Source organism: Pseudonaja textilis, chromosome 2, assembly GCF_049901715.1.
Source record: "Pseudonaja textilis isolate UNSWEBS1 chromosome 2, rPseTex1.2, whole genome shotgun sequence".
NCBI classification, from domain to species: domain Eukaryota; kingdom Metazoa; phylum Chordata; class Lepidosauria; order Squamata; family Elapidae; genus Pseudonaja; species Pseudonaja textilis.
This window is the reverse complement of record NC_141991.1, coordinates 83439257-83459191: the sequence shown is the minus strand read 5'-3', so window position 1 is coordinate 83459191 and position 19935 is coordinate 83439257. Positions and strand designations below refer to the sequence as shown.

General features: G+C 40.8%; 1 protein-coding gene across 2 annotated transcripts in view; it reads left to right on the top strand.

Annotated features, from left to right (window-relative positions):
* PRELID2 (PRELI domain containing 2) overlaps positions 1 to 14300 on the top strand; it is a 107320-nt gene extending 93020 nt beyond the window's left edge. For both annotated transcript variants that reach the window (XM_087924487.1, XM_087924483.1), the window contains exon 7: positions 13897 to 14300. In XM_087924487.1, coding sequence (XP_087780613.1) covers positions 13897 to 13902 — 6 coding nt within the window. In that variant the 3' untranslated portion in view covers positions 13903 to 14300. The remainder of the gene's footprint in view (positions 1 to 13896) is intronic.
* The last annotated feature ends 5635 nt before the right edge of the window (positions 14301 to 19935 follow it).

The window sequence follows — 19935 nt, the reverse complement described above, 5'->3', positions numbered from 1 at the left end:
TTCATTATTACTTGTAAATGTGTGCCAAGCTTATGTACTAAAATACCCGAGTTGAGTGACTGATCCTAATGTTAGATTTTTGCTCCAGAGATTCTGCCTTTATTTAGGGAAAGGATGTTTCCCCATAGCTATCATAACTGGCCCAATTGTATCATAACTGGCCCAATTGTATTGTAGCAGATTTTTTTTCTCAGGAAAGAAGTGTGTTACCTTTCAATTTTGTTCTGTCTCTGCATTGCACACCTGCCACAAACAGTGCAAAGGATGAATACATAGGCTAGCTGATCCTTGTTTATCAGTTTTCACCTGCATATGGAAGACCTGGGTGCTCTTTTTCTGCTTGAAATGAAATCCAGAGCAAAATAGAACTTGTGGGGTGGGGCTGGGTTGCAAATCTTATTCATGAATTTCATATCAGAATGAAAGCAACTTCGTGATGAAATACTTTCTGTGCCACTGCTGTATTTTATTTTGATCCACATATTACACTGTTGATCTTGAATTTCCCAAAGGTCAGTTTGGAGGTATGGGGAGTCAGCCTTCTGGCTTGAGTGATTTAAGGAACCTCATGTGAGCTGAAATGAGTTCAAGACTGTTACAACTTTTATGTGTTTCTGATTAACACATCTTCAAGGGTCAGGGGAATTCTGATTGAAGGCAGTGGGAATCTTATGAGGAATTTATGCCAACACTAAGTAGGATAAAGTCTGCATTTGCTAACAGAAGAAAACTCCTAGCCCAAAAGAAGGCTAACTTATGCTAACTTAGTGCCAGAAATTGGAGCTAAATTATCAATCTTTTGTTTCAGCTATAAAAACGTATCTGATTGATTCTACTACTAGGTCTAATTAAGTGTGACTATCAAATTCATGTCTGCATATTTTCCCCCACTCCCTCAAATAATCTTTCCGCTCTGGCTCCATAACTGATTTTTAAAAATATTTCTTCTTACGTGGCTCAATATCTTTTTTTTCAGTTCCTCCTGTGTCCACTTATATTGATTTATTTTCATCATAGTCTCTTGAATGAGCTATCCTGGCTTGGTTCAGAAAACTATGCCAAGCAACCAGAGGTGGTATTCAGCAGGTTCTGACCAGTTCTGAAGAACCGGTAGCGTAAATTTTGAGTAGTCCGGAGAACCGGCAAATACCACCTCTGACTGGAGATTTTACAGTATCCTTCCCCTGCCATGCCCACCAAGCCACGCCCACAGAACCGGTAGTAAAAAAAATGTGAAACCCACCACCACAAGCAACAGTTTATAAATCACAGTTGGAGTTGTATCTTACAGTAAAACCAAAACAAGAACTTTGGCAGAAAAAGCTACCAAGAAGGACTAATGGAAGTCCTACTTTCCTTTTCCTGCTTCTTAAGAAGATTTTCTCCTGAATGATTATTAGTGAAGATATAAGGCTCAGGAACATGATCTTCTTCTCAAGAATCATTCTTCTCATCCTGTGATAAGCTCAAAAGTTTCACATGCTATTCCTTTGTGGCCAAATGATATTCAACAAATATGCAACCTTGGATTAATATCATAGGGTAATATGTAACAAAAACAACTCTATGCAACTTCTCTGATTCTTACTAAACTAAATAAAAATAAAATAAAATGGAGAACAATAGAAAGTAAGAAACTGTACTAAAATTTAAAATATAATATAGAAATTAATCCAAAATGTTATTTGGGAAGGACCATAGATAAAGGACACATCTTTATATGATCTTTTCAGAAATATGTTGCCAGGAAGGTTCAGGTGGAACCACTGTTCCATCTGGTCTGCTTCTAAGGGCAAATAAACCATTTGAGTTTAGAGGTATCCGCAGAGTATGGTATGAGACATAAAATCTACAAATATTAAATGCTAATTTAAACACCCAGAAAGCCACAATAGTGGGTGGATGAGAAGAAAACTCACACTCAAACCAGATACAAATAATAATAGCAAGCAAGAATTGGAAAGAAAGGAATCAGAAACAATAAACTGGGATTTGTTCCATACTAGCAGGCTTGTAGACCTGCATTCCTATTGGTCCGGAAGAGCCGGGCCGTGATTGGATGATATAAGCATTCCTGACTGGTCTCTCAAAAGACTGTCATAGGCTGCCTAGCCGCAGCCAGCTCTATAAAAAGGGCTGCCGCGGCTAGGCTGTTTCGTCTCAGAATCTGCCTCCATAATAAAGAGCTGTTGTTCACTACTTGAGCCTCGTCTCTCAATGGGACCCACCGACCATACTTAACACTGGTGACGAGGATGGGATTCCAAGACAACAAGGTTGATTAGGACGTGGCAAACAGCGCTAAGGCGACCAGCGAAATGGCCGGCAGCACCGCGCCGCCCGCACCATTCAACCCAGCCAGCGAGGACTGGGAGTCCTACATTGATTGCTTCCAAATGTTTTTGGAATCCAATAACTTAAAAGATGCTACCGGCAGGAAGAAGCGAGTAGTCTTCTTAATGCATTGCGGGCCCGCTGTTTTTAAAATGGCCAAGGCACTAGCGAAGCCCGCAGATGTCAAGACAATGGATTGGGACACCCTAGCTCCCATCCTCCGGAACCACTACGCTCCAGCCTTGCCAACGCTCATCCGAAGGCACGATTTCTATCAGCGAGACCAGCGTGAGGGTGAGAGCATCGGTGAGTTTGTAGCCGACCTGAGGGACCTAGGGGGTCTGTACGGATTCGCTAACCTGGACGAGGCCATTCGTGACCGGGTCATCCTCAGCCTGAAAGACCTGATGCTTCAAAGCAGGTTAATGGCCAAAGGGGACATCTCCCTCACCGACGCCATAGCCGAAGCCACCACAGCTGAAGCCACCTGTAAGCCAGTGGCACGAATGCAGCATTCAAATGGAACTGACCGCCATTCAACCGGCGAGACAACCACCGCAACAGAAAAACTCGCAGCCTCCACCCACCATGGCAACATCGAATCCCCTTCTGACAGCGAAGAGGAAGAAATTCACAGACTTCAGTCAGATGATGAACGGCAAGACCGGCGTGGTCGTAAGTCAAGATACCAATGTGCCGGCTGCAGAGGAAATCACCCGCATTCCGAATGCAAATTCCTGGACACTGTTTGCCGTTTTTGCGAGAAGCGAGGGCATATCACCAAAGTATGCCGCAACAAAAGAAATTTCAGCCCCCAGCAATGAGGAAACAGCCCGAGAAGACTAGATGGCACCCCCACCAAAAACCAGGACCGCTCGACTGACAACAGATGGAGCCAGGATAATCAAACTAAGAAGTTCATAGATGCACCAAGAAGGGAAGAAATGCACCAAACAGTTATCATTGGCCACACTTCATCAATAGACGCACGGAAGATACATGTTAAGGTCGCCATCGAAAACCAACCATGCACCATGGAAGTAGACTCTGGCTCCTACCTCTCTATGGTATCTTGGCAGACCATAAAATGCCTGATACCCACCATACGCCGCGAAGAACTAAACGACCAGAAACTGATTTTAAGAGACTATCAAGGGAACTGCATCCCAGTTGCTGGTACAGGACACTTCAAGATTTCTTTTAAAAACCATACCAGCATCCTACCATTCACAATTGTTGACAAGGACTGCCCCAGCCTACTCGGGTTGCAATGGTTCGCACCCCTGGGGATCGAGATGGCAGGCATCAACCACACAGATGAAGAAGACTGGGAAGCAACGCTCGTACAAGACTTCCAGGAGGTCTTTGATGACACCCTAGGCAAGTACAAGGGGTCCCCAATCTCCTTTAATATTAGCCCTGACATCGCTCCCATCCACCTCAAACCACGCCAAGTGCCATTTGCACTCAAGCCGAAAATAGATGAGCAATTAAATAAGCTCACAGCGCAAGGCGTATTAGAACCTATCGACCATGCCCGATGGGAAACACCAATTGTCACCCCCATCAAACCAGATGGCTCCCTGAGAATTTGTGGAGACTACAAGGCCACCCTCAACCATGCCTTGCAGCAGAGTGCCTACCCCGTGCCGGTAGTCCAGCATCTCCTACACTCACTGGGGGGTGGCAGAATCTTTGCAAAGCTCAACCTGGCACAAGCCTATCAACAACTGCCAGTTGATGCTGAAACCGCTGAGGCTCAAACTATCGTGACACATCGAGGGGCATTTAAATGCAACCGACTCCAATTTGGAGTCAGCGTTGCACCGGGGGTTTTCCAGAGCCTAATGGAAAGACTGCTGCATGGAATTAAAGGAGTCGTACCCTATTTCAACAACGTTTTAGTAGCAGCCCCCAATAAGAAACAATTGGAAAAACGACTCAGGGCAGTCCTTCAAAAATTTAAAGACTCCGGCCTCAAAGTAAAAAAAGAGAAGTGCCAATTATGTACCGAATGGGTTGAATTCCTCAGATACCTCCTTGACAAACAGGGAATTCACCCTACCAACAAAAAATTAAAAGCCATCAAAGAAGCCCCCAGACCAAAAAACAAAACGGACCTCCAAGCTTTCCTTGGACTCATTAATTTCTATAATATTTTCCTACCCCAGAGAGCGACTGTCGCGGAACCCTTGCACAGACTCCTCGATAAAAAGGCTTCCTGGATATGGGGACGGTGAGAGGAACACGCTTTTCAACAAATAAAAAACCTTTTGACTTCAGATGCAGTCCTCATTCAATACAACGAAACCCTACCACTGACTGTTACATGCGACGCATCACCTTTTGGTGTTGGTGCAATCTTAAGCCACACTTTGCCAAATGGAACAGAGGCTCCCGTTGCATTTTTTTTCCAGAACCCTCTCCAAGCTGGAGAGGAACTACAGCCAGCTGGACAAAGAAGCCCTCGCCATCGTCTCAGCAGTAAAACGATTCCATGAATACATTTATGGTAGGACATTTTCAATTATTATGGACCATAAACCCCTGCTTGGCATTTTGGTGGGTAACAAACCCACTCCACACATCCTGTCACCTAGAATGACAAGATGGTCTGAATTTCTTGCCGCTTATAATTACCAATTAATACATCGCCCAGGCAAGACTATCTCACACGCCGATGCTTTAAGCCGCTCCCCCTTACCAGACATGCAAGATGACCCAGCACCCACATTACCAATTTTGCAAATAGAAACGTTATCCATGCCACCATTGACCACGCAAGACATTGCCCATGAAACAAGGAAGGACAAATGCTTGGCGCGAGTTTTCAGCTGGATGGAGAGGGGCTGGCCTGACAGCGAGCAAAACGAACTCTTTAAGCCATTTAAAAACTGACAAACTGAACTCTTCTCAAAAAGGGGTTGCGTTTTGTGGGGAGACCGGGTGATAATACTGGAAACATTACAGAAAAAAGTTTTAGAATTGCTACACGAGGGGCACCCAGGCATTGTACATATGAAAGCCCTGGCCAAGAGCTACGCTTGGTGGCCAGGCATGGACAAACAAATTGAAACCTGGGTCGCCGCTTGTAACAGATGCCAAGAGACTCACTCGGCTCCCCCAAAAGCCCCACCTTTAGAATGGGAGACACCCAGAGGCCCTTGGTCGCGCATCCATATTGACTTTGCAGGGCCAACCAAGGGACATACCTTCTTAATAACTGTTGATGCTTATTCGAATTGGCTCGAAGTGAACAAAATGAAATCTATCACCACGGAAGCTGTCATCAAGAAATTAAATAAACTTTTCGCCATGCATGGTCTGCCAGATGTGATAGTATCTGACAATGGACCCCAGTTTACTGCATTGGCTTTTGAGCAATACTTGGCAGATCGCAGCATCCGACATGCATTGACATCACCAGCTCACCCGGCGGTGAATGGCAGAGCTGAACGCATGGTTCAATTTACAAAAAAAAAAAAAAAAAAAACTCTTCAAAAAATGGAGCATGGCAACATCCACGAAAAAGTCACCAAAATGCTCCTATTACAACACATCACACCAAACAGCACTACAAACAAAAGCCCAGCAGAATTGCTGATGGGCAGAAGACTCTGGTCATCTCTGGATCGCCTGCACCCTGCTTACACCCCGGAGAAACCCCTTGGTTCCAGCAGCAAGCACCGCGCCTTCAAAATAGGTGACACTGTCTTTGCCAAAAACTTTACAGGGGACCCACTATGGCTCCCTGCAAAAATCACCCAAATCACGGGCCCTCACTCCTACTGCCTCGAAACCACTGATGGTAGGTGTTGGAAATGACATATTGACCAGCTTAGGTCCAGGCTTGCCACCCTTCCCCTCACAGACTCTAACCAAGAAATCAGAGGGGGGGGAACCTCAAACTCTGAAAAAGAACTGACACCTGCACAAGCAGAACACCCCCCCACACACATTAAATAAAGACCAAACATTAAACCAACAATACTTACCAGCCAGCAGAGAACCATGGCAGATGGGTACTTTGCCTGGAAGCAGCAGCTGGACAAGCTCTACCAGTCCAGAGAGCCCAGGCAGGAGCAGCAGAGCGAACGACTCAACCAACCCGGAGTCACCAGGTGGGAGTCGCAGCTATAGGCCTGGCTCACCCTTCCAGGAGGTTCCATCGAGAAGCTTGAGAGCGACGCGGAGCCCATCCGAACCTGACAACGACCAGAGACATTATGAACCGCGCAAGTCAAGTAGGCAGCTACGAAGACCCGCCTACTTGCGTGACTACGTTACCTCGCTCCCTGGACAGAACCAAGAGGGGAGGGGTGTTCCATACTAGCAGGCTTGTAGACCTGCATTCCTATTGGTCCGGAAGAGCCAGGCCGTGATTGGACGATATAAGCATGCCTGATTGGTTCATATGGGGTTTGCCGTGATTGGGTAAAACCAAGCACGGCAAGCTCAAAAGACTGTCATAGGCTGCCTAGCCGCAGCCAGCTCTATAAAAAGGGCTGCCGCGGCTAGGCTGTTTCGTCTCAGAATCTGCCTCCATAATAAAGAGCTGTTGTTCACTACTTGAGCCTCGTCTCTCAATGGGACCCACCGACCATACTTAACAGGATTCAAATAAGGTCATCACTGCAAAGCCAAAGAATCACTTTCACTTTCACTTTCTTTCAACACTCAGAAATGAGTGCTGAAGATATTAGAAGAACTCTTGATACGTTCCTCCATTATCCTTCCCCAAACATTTCAGTGAAAAACTCCAAATCCTGTGGAAATGAGTATTTTAGAAGATATACAATCACAGAACAATTTTGCTTCTGTTTTAGGTGTAACTCTGGAAAAGCTTATGTAATTAAACCATTAGCCAGGGGGGTAAATGTTAAAAATTACACCCTTCAAAGACACTTAAACGTGTGAGCTTTCTATCTTCTTTACCCTGGACTTTCCAATAAAGGCCCGGCATGTTTCTAACATAGACATTCCTCTAGAAAACCCCAATATAATATTTGGATGTCATTTGAAGTAGATGTACAGTCCTACTACACAGATTACTATGTCTGAAAAACCCCCTTTTTGGTAGACCATCCTTATTCAAAAGTAGGTAAATCATCAAGTATTCTCCAAAAGTTAGTGAAAATACGACATCCAGAATTGTTTGCCAGATAGGCATGAGTATCTTAATGAACTCTTAATCATGGACTCTGATACATCTCTGAGTGTCACATCCTTCCTTTTCTCAGTGATAAAAGATTAGTATCCAACGGCTTTCCTTAGATGTAATACTAAGCCATCACGTGGAATGTTTGATTTTGGCTTAGTGTGATGTACCAATTATGCTTGCATTTGACATAGACTAGGTCCGAAAAAAATGGTCAAAATTTTTGCTGATTTACCATTATACATAAAAGGTGTCTTTGAACAGGAAACAAAATGTTTTACAACAGGATTAGAGTGGAGATCAATAGGCCCTGCCAAACATCTGTCAAGACAAGGTCATCCAATATTTAAGCGATATCAAATAATTCAGGCAAGTACAGACCTCTAGATGCACTGAATGAATTAAAATTGCTGGCAGAGAATTGACATTAGCAAAGATTTGCATGGTTCCTGTCTGTAATCATCTCTCTGTCTATGCATGAATATCTAGGCTTGAAGCCTATAACTGTACACATGGTACAGAATGAAACAGTATGTTACAGTATATATTAAGGGTGAACATTTGATCCAGTCCCACTCATGACTTCAAGTGAGATAATTTGGAATTCTCTTTTTTTCTGGTGAAAGAGGTGTTTAGAAATAAAGCTTTAGAGAAAAACAGAAATCCAAATTATCTCACTGTTCCTTGAGAACTTTGGAAAGAGTTGTGATCACACCCTACCCACCAATGCAATCTCTTTAGTACCTTTGCAAAACTTCTAGTAAAAAGGAAGCTTACCTGAGATCAGAGGTTATCATCTATCCCTTCAAGTTAAAATGTTCTTTGATTTACACCAGCATTGATGGACTCAAGCACATGTTTGAATGAGGGAAAGATAGGGGTGGAGAGAAATTCTTTGCTTTGCTATCCAGTCCCATGGCTCTGTGTCTTGCCACCACTTTCTCTTCCTTAACAATTATTTAATGATCTTTTCTCAGCTAAAAATAATTATCTCTCTTCACTTACTATTGGATTTATTTTATGGAAATAACCATTGTGTTCATTCCTTCTACTAGTAAGTTCTATAATACTCACCAAGACAAAAAACACAATTCCTAATGAATACCCTTTCCCTTTTCATAAACCTTCTAAACCAGGGGTGTCCAACCTTTCACCTTCCCTGGGCCACATTAGAAGATGAAAATTTGGTTTGGGCTGCACATAAAATAAAATAACAGTAACAATACCTGATCATCCAAAAAAACCATAGAAAACATAGTTAACATATTAAATTTATTTGGAAATGAAGTTAGTGAGATGTTTTTATTATTAATTATTTATTAAAAATTATTTATTTTTTAATCACAGTTTTTTTATCACGGTTTTTTTATCACGGTTTATTTTCCAGCCAAATTTTGCGGGGGGAGGGAGAAAGCTCGCCCGCCTCGCGCCTACCTCTCCTCCTGCAAATGGCCCGGCTGGATGAGGCAGGACTGGAAGGCAGAAGCAGCAGCAGCGGCGGGAGCAGAAGCAGCGGCGGGGGCAGTGGCGGCAGGGGCAGAAGCAGCAGTGGTGGTGGGGGCAGAAGCGGAGGCGTCGGGGGCAGAAGTGGCAGCAACGGCAGGGGCAGAAGTGGCAGCGGGGGCAGAAGCGGCGGGGGCAGAAGCGGCGGCGATGGCGGTGGTGGCAACAGCAGGAGGTGGCGCTCTGACGGTGCCTGCTTTTTCTGTTGCTGCTTGGCCTGGCGCTCGCCTCGCGCTGCCTCGCGCCTGCTTCTCCTCCTCCTCCTCACTGGCTCTGGCACGAAAGTTGGGGTGGGCACTGGGTCGCATTACAAGGTGACCTGGGCCGCTTGCGGCCCTTTGGCCGCAGGTTGGACAAGCCTGTTCTAAACTTATGTGTCTGGAATTTGCCATTGGACTATATTTGCTATGAATCCCATCATTTTCTTTCCTAAAATAACAATATTGCAGTCACCTAAAGAATATAATTTTGAAGGAATATTACTTAAAACTCTCTGCAGCAATTTCCTTTTTTGAAATTTGACATATTTCCCATCCTTATAAAATACTTATTTTCCAGTATTATGAAGTAAAAAAGGCACTTCCTCTTGTGTTTCCTCATGCTAAATCATGGGAGAAATGTGTTTTTTTCTTCATCTTGGTCATTATTTAGACATCAAGTCTTCTCAGAATATTTGTAGAGAAATGCAGCCCTGGTTCCCATCTGGCTTGGATAAATTGTAGTATATTATCGCTATGCTCGCAAGAGTTTTCCTAAAAACAAAATGTGCAAACTTCAGCTCAGCATCTCTGCTGTACAGAAAGCACAGAATACTAAGAAATGTTGCCTTTTTAGTTTTATTGTTGGCACTAAGCAAGAGCAGCTGCTAACGATCAAAGAAATGGTTAAGGATTAATTGTCCATTACTTCTCTGTCTCGGCATCCATCTATCAAGTTGTTGGCAGATATATGGCTCAGAGAAATAACCCTCAGTTTTCTAAATTTTGATTGGGTCAATTAGATACCTGGAGGTCTTCCAGATAGTACCACATAATGGAATCTATGCTACAGTAAAAGCTGAAGCTTCTTTACTATTAAATGTTCTAATTACTGATCTATTTTTTCTGTCCTCCATTCTTATTATTAATCCCATTATGACTTTTCTCCCTCTCCTCTCCTCTCCTCCACGCCTCTCCTCTGTTCTTCTCTCTGGCATAATCAATTCTGTAGCATAATGGTGTTCCTGGAGCTACTGGCCCTAATGGCCAATGCATTTTTGTGTTGCCAAATCAATACCTGGCCTTTTGATGCTTTTCTGCTCTTAATAGCAGAAACAGCAGAAAAGAAAAGAATTGGGGCTATTTGGCATAGCTTAATGTTCCAGTTCCTTCATTTTCAGTTGGGATGGATTGCTAATGTGAAAATCACTAAAACTTGTCACTTGTCTTGAAAAGGCCAACTATTCTACCCCTTTCCCCCAAAGTTTGTTGGACTGTAGGTGTTTGACACTGACACATCTGGATATGTTCTAGTTATTGACAATTACAAAACAAGCTCAGTAGGAGGGATAAAGCCAAGGTGAGAATGTGTTTGGAATAATACCCTAATGTTAATGTTGTTAACTTGCCTTTGAGGCAGCTATATTTTGTATCCTGTGGACAGGCTCCATTTTACATACTTCATCAATGCAGGATAGAGAGCTGTTAAAGTTGCCTTCTCTGCCCTTGGTGCTTTCTATCAAAAGCATCAATTATTAACCAATCCATTATCCTCCACTTAGAGACAAACAACCTACTCTCTAATAAACAATTTGGTTTCAGAAAAAAACTATCCTGTAATCTGCAACTCTTACACTGCAAAAACATATGGACTACACAACTCGATCAGGGCAAAGCAATAGATGCAATAGATTCAGTGGTACATGCCAAACTACTCCTAAAACTAACATCTTATGGTATCTCTGGACACCTACATAACTGGATAGAAACATTCCTGTCAAACAGATAACAAATGGTCAAAATTGGAGTGTCCTATCAAATTCTGTACCTGTCAACAGTGGTGTCTCCCAAGGTAGTGTTTTAGGACCAACTCTCTTCATACTCTACATAAATGACCTCTGTGATCATATTAAGAGCAAGTTTGTTCTCTTTGCTGATGATGTAAAGCTATTCAACACCACAGACAATACTACTACCCTCCAAAGAGACCTTGACTATGTATCAGAATAGTCAATCAAATGGCAACTTCAAATCTCAACAAATAAATGCTCTGTCTTACATATTGGTGGAAAAAATCAGAAAATAAAATACAAGCTAAATAGTCAAGACCTTGTTGAGGATCCAAACTTTGTCAAGGACGTTGGAGTACTCATCTCAAATGATCTAAGTGCTGGAGCCCATTGTAACTTACATAGCCAAAAAGGCATTAAGAGTATTTAATCTAATCCTACATAGCTTCTTCTCTGGTAATATCACACTACTAACTAGAACATACAAAACATTTGCTAGACCTATACTTGAATACAGCTCATCAGCCTGGAACCCATATCATATATCTGATATTAACACAAGTGAAAAAGTCCAGAAATATTTCACAAGAAGAGTTCTCCATTCCTCTACTCGTTGCAGAATACCTTATGCCACCAGACTTAAAACTCTAGACCTAGAAAACCTAGAACTATGCCGCCTCCGGTCCGATCTAAATATACTATATAAAATCATACATTGCAATGTCCTACCTGCAAATGAATACTTCAGCTTCAATCATAACAATACAAGAGCACACAATAGATACAAACGCAAGGTTAACTGCACCAAACTTGACTGCAGAAAATATGTCTTCAGCAACAGAGTGGTCAATGTTTGGAATACTCTATCTGACTCTGTGGTTTCTTCCCCAAACCCCCAAACCTTTAACTTTAGACTGTCTACTATTGACCTCACCCGCTTCCTAAGAGGCCTGTAGGGGGCCTGCATAAGCGCACCAATAGTGCCTACTGTTCCTGTCCTATTGTTTTTTATTTTTCTTATAAGTATCTATCTCATGTATTCAAAACTATCTTTATTCTTATACCTGTATCTTGTAAGCGATTGACAAATCAAATCAAATCAAATCAAATCAAAATAAAATACCACAACATGACAGAATGCTTGGTTTGTCAGTATTTAGTTCTCGGTGTGTAGCAGGAATGGTAGTTTTTGCTAGCATATATTTTCATAGAAGGAGCCTACTGGAAGTGATTGAAAAAACTGGAACAGAGAACTGTTTCAAAGAAAGGATGTTGTTAGGCCTGTCTATGAAATTTATCTTTCACTTTTTCACTGAAATAAAAGATACTACTATGGGCTTCAACTCTTTGGACAGCTTCAGCAGTGGTTCTGGGCTTGTCCCATGTAGGACTATGTTGCGTTGTAAGGCTGGAATTAGACATAGCTATTCCCTAAATTATGAGGAACTGAAGAGATTAGATTTAGGAAGTGCTGGCAGATAATAAATGTGTGCAACAATTGAACTTGTCAAGAATTCCCACCACAATGCACAACAAATCCATGCTTTTGGGAAAGGGCCTTCTCGAACAAAGGTGTAGGTATATGGAGAAAGAAAACATGTCATAAGGAATGAAAGATATGTGAACCCTATTTTCATATATGAAACAATAATAAAACTACACCAACATTTTAAAAATCTGAAATTTTGAGACTCCCCCATGCTTAAATCCAGCTCTAGTGAATTGGCAGTTTTCTGTCTCCATGTTGATTTCTCTGAAACTAGAGCGAAGCTGAACTTTTTGTTTACAATTCTGGGGCTTGAGAATAACCTACTTTAACTTTTTTACATTTATTGAAATTTATTTTCTGTAATCTTGTTCTCTGTATTCCTAATTTTTGACCACAAACAAGTTCTTCCTCAGTTTGAGAAACTTAACTGGAGGTGTTTGTGTGTTGGGGGGGAATAACGGCAATGTACTTAGTGGATGCTCTTTTACTCCTGTAAGAGGATTTCTAGTCAATTTTACAATTCCTGTAAAAAGTGTCTAATTTGATTTTCCCTTCTTACACAAGCAGTTTTGTTATTTCCTCCCTCGCGTCCTTGCTTCTAGGTTGAAATGAGATATTCCTCTCTTCCCTCCACACACACATAAACACACATGTGCCACTGTGTAACCTATAATTTGTGAAGTGGAACTAGTAAAATCATTGCCATACTACCCTTTGAGCATCATAGCTAATATAAAGTTTTAATAGAAGTAATGGTTCATTCACAGCAGGATTGCTTCTCCCTGTCTGTCCCTCCTTCCTCTTCTATTGATTAGTTGGTAAGAAAACTTATTGCTTCATAATAGTTCATACTTGCTCTCAGGGTTTTGAAGCTGGCTGAAATGGAGAAGACTGAAGGTCTGATGCAACCTGGTTTGGGAGAGGTCGGACCCTGCTCTGCATAGACGTGCCATTGATTTGGTTTGCTGTTAAAAAAGCAACGCACATTATTTTGACTAAGATTAGTATTCTCTCTGTCTGTCTCTCTGCAATTCAACTCTATATGTTTTGCAGTCATTTTTGTTTTCCATTCAAAATCTAAATAAGCTGTTGGAAAGAGATAGTACTTAAATGGCTCTAATTAAGTAGAGGCTCCAGTTTAAGTTCTTACTGAGCAAGGTAATTTATACAAAATACCGGCAGCACTTTGGATGCATTAGCTTGATGGGGAAGAAAAAGGAAAATTGAAATATGCCTGTTATTAGCAGCACTTCTCAGCATCTCTGTAAGACATAATTTAAAAACTTTTTTGGGGGTGGAATTGCACTATCCAAAAGAGAGAGCCAGAAAAGACCAATAATATATTTACACTGGGGGTGGGGGGAGGGATTGGTAGCTCAGGTTGATGATAACTTGACTCTACATATATTATTCATCTTTTTGCAGATATGAATTCAGATAACACAACTACATTGGCCTGGGGACAAAAAAAGCACAGTCTGTATTTGTGTATGACTACCCTGGGAAGTGAATGATGCCATTAGCCCCAATGAAGGGAAAACTTGCTTCTTGACTTTCTTCAGAACTCAGATCTGAAGACAGGCATAATGAATAATGTTGAATACAAGAGCATGGCAGCAAAGACACCAAGGATGCTTCCCATAATGAGAGCACCAGAGCGCAGAGATGTACAGTATATGAACATCCAATTTGTAACCCTCCTTTTATCATGTTTCGGTACTGATGCAGGAGAAGAACAATAACTAGCAGTGTGAAAACTGAGCATCCACTGTAGATTGACACATTTTATGTACTTTTCCCAGCTCACAAAAATAAAATAAAAAACTCCACCTTATTGTTGTTGTTGTTTAATGTGCTATGCTGTTTCTTTAGAAGTGGCAATGCAATGGGAGGCAGAGTTGAATGGGTGGAAATTCATCACAGTTCTTCACGTACTCCCCATTCTCCTTAGGGAACAGAAGGACAGAGTGCTAGAAAAGAGCCACAGATGACTGGCTTGATGTTTCCTTGTATTGCTAGTTTTCAGATCCATTCAATCATGCTAAATCTCCAAAGCAATGAAGGGTTGAAAAGTAGTACAACATATTATCACCATCAACCTCACTGAGGTGTTTCCCCTGATTTTTTGCACAGTATGTAAGGGCTCATGATGATGGTGAGTAGAGTAGATTTCAGGCTGCATTTACTCCTGAATATGAGCTGTGGTGTTAGTAAATTCTGTGTTATTTGGAACAATAAACCATGCTGAGAGACAGCATATAATCAAGGAAATAAACAAGTGGCAGAAAGAACAGTCATATGGTTAGTAATTGTCCTCCTATAATTCTGACTACACAAAGGAAAAGGAAATGTTGTTCAGGAATGTCTCGTAAGAAAAGATGATGCCTCAAGGAAATTCTCTCCTGGGATTTCTGTAAGGGAGTTAAAATCAAGAGATACATGATAAAGGCCACACTCTGCAGGTAAGAAAGAATCACAAGATTGTGTCCACTTTTCTATGTGACTTCTATATTCACAATACCACATCTTTAACTTTTCTAGTTGGCTCCCCTTTTTCTCTTGTAAAGTAGAGGATACCTGCAAAGATCTATTTTCTTGCTCTCAATAGCTGACAAGCTGGATTCTCTCATTTATGCAATCTTTGATGGAGGACGATTTAATAGATCTCAGCCTTGACAAATATATTAAAACAATATTCAGATATCTGCTGTACTTCTGCATTAGTCTGAGCGATAATCCAAATAGGAAGAGTATTGCTTTGGGGCTGAGGAAACCTCCCTGTTTTTAAGCTGGCATCCTATTACAGAACTGTTCCCGCTTTTACATCAGTGCTGGTCCTCTTTATTCTTTTGTCAACAGCGGAAAGTCTTGGAAAACCCAAGGGACATGCAATCTGCAGAGAAGGAAGAGGAATTTGACAGTTCTGTAATAGTGAAAACATTGGATTGTAACGAACACTCAGAGAGCAGTGGAAAGGTTAGCGGGTGCTTCAGTATCGCTTGGTTTTAGGAGAAAGGAGGAAAAGTAGCTATGTGGAATTTAAATTGTTATGTTGCTAAGGTGCTCTGACAGGCCAATGGGAGATTAAACCATCACGAAGGCAGTTTTATGGGAAGCCTGAAGGTGGCAAATGTAATGCATTGCTCTTTGCTTTCCCTTTGTAGTTTAGCTAGAGGAAGCATTCCAGCATCACAGCCCCTTCATTGGTAAGATACATTCTCCTCTGTGTGTAATAAGACCTTGGAAAAGGACTTGGACAGAAACCTGAGTAATTAATCCAGACTGATGCCAGAGCACTCAAGGCTTTCAAACTGACAATCACTGGTTCAAATTGCAGTGAAGAGGTCACCTTCCTCCTGCAATACATTCATGTGAACGAAGGCCAACGTTTATCTCCAAAAAAGAGAGAGAGACCAATTGTTTGGATAATTTGCAAAGCTGCATTGAAACACCCTCCTTTTATCCAAAGAAAATCACTTGGCACACATGTACATTTTCTCATCTGTAGCCCTTTCTTTTTGGTTTCCCTCTGCTGATATGATACATTCTGGGTTTTTTTTGTGTGTGTTGTTGTTAAAAAAATCACTGTGGTGTCATCTTTTCAAGAAGGCACACATATCTTATTGCGTTTGATTACTTGGAAAATGTTGAGATCGGCTTCTTGCTTCTATTGTGTGCCTAGCATAAAGAACAGGTGGTCGGGATTGCCTGTACCTGGTTGCTGCTTGGGAAAAAAAATGGAGTGAATGCCAAGAAAGTTTGAAGATGATTTTCATTTCTCCTTCTTCTAAAATATAGTAAAAGGGAAATGTACCTTATATGTAGCCTTGCAATGATCCATGACTAGAAAGAAAGGCCAGACAATATGACCTGGTAATAAAAATGCACATATTCGTTTGTATTGCTTTCCAATATTGGAAAAGCCACTTTTCACATCAGTTTTTTTTTTCTGAGGGAAAATGTGACGGAATTGAAAGATAAAAAATGACAATATACTGGAAATGCAAACCCTTTTATAAACTGCTAGAGGATAAACAAGAGCTAGTTTAGTGTTGTGCTTGAGAATCAGGCTAGAAATAGAATAGCACTTAGATTTATATGCTGCTTCACAGTGCTTTATAGTCTTCTCTAAATGGTTTACAGAATCAGCATATTGTCCCCAACAATCTGGGTCCTCATTGGAAGGATGGAAGGCTGAGTCAACCTTGAGCCAGCCAGGATCAAACTCCTGGCTGTGGGCAGAATTAGTTTGTAATAATGCATTCTAACCACTCTACCACCACGGCTCAGAAACCAGGAGTTCTAGTCCTGCCTTAGACATAAAACCAAAGCTGGGTGACCTTAGAACAATAATTTTCTTTCAGCCTAAGAAAAGAGGCAACAGCAAATCACTTCTGAAAAACCATTACCAAGAAAACTACAGGGACTTACTCATACAATCTCTAAGAATCAGACAAGATTGAATAGAGGGGGGAAAAGGATAAATATAAAAGCAGGCTTAAGAACATAAAGTAACACACAACATTGCAATTATAGAGAACAATTTTCATTGAGAGTATGAAGTAGAGGGAAAGGATTATTCTCCATCACACACATGCTGTGATTCCAGTCTTGATTGGGTTTGTTTCTTTTTTCAAAATGTAATCTTGTTGAATATGGTAAAATAGATTTTACAATTTGTTTTTCAGATTTCCATCTATGTGGCATCCACATGGGAACATTAAAAATAAAAAGGAGGGATGGCAGACTAGGTCATGAATGGGTCATACCAGTGTAACACGTTTTTGCATTTATATTGTACCAAGTTTGCTGGTGGACATTCTTAAATATCTATAAATACCACAATGGTTAGGGCTTCTGACTTCCTTCAACATGCAGAATTTTGTGCTTAACTTTCCAGAACTTTCTTGGGAGGTGTATGTATCTTTATCAGATGTTTATAACTGCACAAGTATTGAATCAAATATAAGTGAACTCAATTCACTCATGAGTGCTGAGGCAGAAATCATTTTTTTGGATTGCTTCATTTCATTCCAAAGAAAGCCATGGCAGATTGCTTCTATACCTCCAAAACAGACTTTCTAAAAAGTTTGAAGTCTAACAGCATTGTGGACATTACAGGAGGAGAGCTGTCCTAGTCTTTGGTAGCCAAAAATAAATAGAAATATCATTCTTTCAAATTCACACATTTTATTAAAAATCATATTTTTTGGGTGACATACAGCACACTTTGTCAGAAGGATGGAGTAAAATGATGTGGAGTAAAATGACGTAGAGTAAACTCACCTTACTTGCTGACCTGATGTAGAATTTAAATTGGGATGAGGTGAGGGGAAAGGGTGAAAGAAGGTACAGACACAGGTTACAAATTAAATTGAATACCTTGATTACAAATTGATCTTACAAATAATCCTTGGTTAATAATGGTACTTGGGAGCAGAATTTCCATAGCTAAGCAATGCAGTTGTAAAGTGTGATGGCATATGGCACTTTTACTTGTTAACGGGATCCCATGTGATTGTTAGGACATCATCTAGTAGGCTGTATTGCTATTATCCTTCTTATCTTTCCTATTCTTTTTCCTATTGGTATCTTATGATTTATGATTGTATCTCATGATTTATGATTGTATCTTATGGTTTATGATAGTATCTTATGATTGATGATTTATCACTTTGTTTGTATGTCCACTGAGAGCTTATGACAAATTGCTTGTGTGCCCAATCACACAGGGCCAATAAAGAATATTCTATTTCTATTTTCTTGGCTTGTTCCCTCCCAGCACTGAGACTTGGTAAGGTAAGTCTCTTCTTCAGCTCCCCCCACCTGCCAGTCTCCCCCTTTTCTGCATTCTGCCACTTCTATTGGCTCTGCTGCCCCCAGAAGACAATCATTGTCTTTTTCCTCCTGCTGAGGCCATGAAATCATTGTTCTGTTTGAGACTTTGTTCTGCCATGCTGAACAAAAGAGGAGAGTTTTTTTTTTTTTAAATTATTAATTAAATGTATATGCCACTCACTTTCTCGATAAGGCAACTCTGGGCATAAAAAGATAAATAGAAAAACAATAAAGATTTTAACACTGAAAAAAAAAAAAACCAAAACCCCAAAACCCACCTAGTACCAAGGACATGGACAGCATGAGAATGAAGTCTTACCCTGTCAATCATCTCCAGCAGCCAACCATCTCCAGTACTTTCAATCCTTGGGGTCCCAAACCAACCAGCAAAACCAAGTTTTAACAACCAGAAGGCCAGGATAGGAGCAACTCACAAATGATAATTGTAATTTGAGTATGTTGGCAAAGGTATTCACTGTACAAATCCAATTTAGTGTCACATCCATCTGAGAGTGTCCATGCAACATTTTTTTAATGCATTGAGGGTATGGTGTGATCTGTAGTTGTGCCTTGCTCCAAGATGGGGTGATGTCTTGGTCCTTGTATTAAGTGTATTCCTTAGGTCTCAAGTGGTGAAGTAACATTGTAAGGTTCTCATAGAATTGTGTGGGTTGTGTGAATTTAGTCAGTCAATAGGATAAGCATTAGGCAAAAACTATTTGCTTGGCTAAGTGTGTGGCTAAATAGCTTCACAATAATGTTGGGGGAAGGGTCTGTGGAGACCTTGCATTACACTGTGTGGATAGAAGCTTGATTGTTTTTTTTCTTTTTATTTGAGGACGTAAATTCTGTAGTGTACATTTGTTGTCTTATCTTGGTGAAGTCCTGATGCTGTTGAGGTTCCAAGACGCAGATGGCATTGGTGATTTACTTGTCCTTGTTATAAAGGATGCTGATTCTAATTCATTCTGTACCATGACTGTAATCTGAACTACTTCTTCAAGTTATCCAGACAACTGTTCAATGTTTTGGCATTCATAGGCAGTTATAGGAATATAATTGTGAATAAAATAAAAGTAAACCAAACATCAATCTTGTTTTTATGGTTTAGATGCTCATGGAGACTCAAAGTCAGTGGAAGATCAGATTCTGGAAGCAGAGGAGCAGTTCTCCATCAATGCCTAAATATAACCCTTCAGTATTTCACCCAAGATTTTATTCTTTTAATTTTGTAAGAACACTGAGCAGTTACCTTTGTATGGGTATTTAGAATGTCTAATAAAAAAAGAAATTTATTTTGTTATGTTTAGAGCATAGAAATTAGGAATACTTTTTTCTTATTAGAGTTCCTATAAAAAGGTTGAACCTTAAGAATTGATAATAAAAGAAACCCGAGTGAAAGAAAACAGTGAAAAGTAAATGTCAAGTTTTTAAAATTTCATCTACCTGTATGTGACCTGTAAAAAAATTCATTTTTCACATGTAACATTTCATATATAATACATGCCATTTCTAGGCCATGCTGCCGTTTTCTCTCAACTTCACAGGTGTTCACAGGCTTTTGAAATGAAGAAATACAAACATGTATTCTTAATCCTCATGCTTATTTCAGTTCCTGGGGAAAGG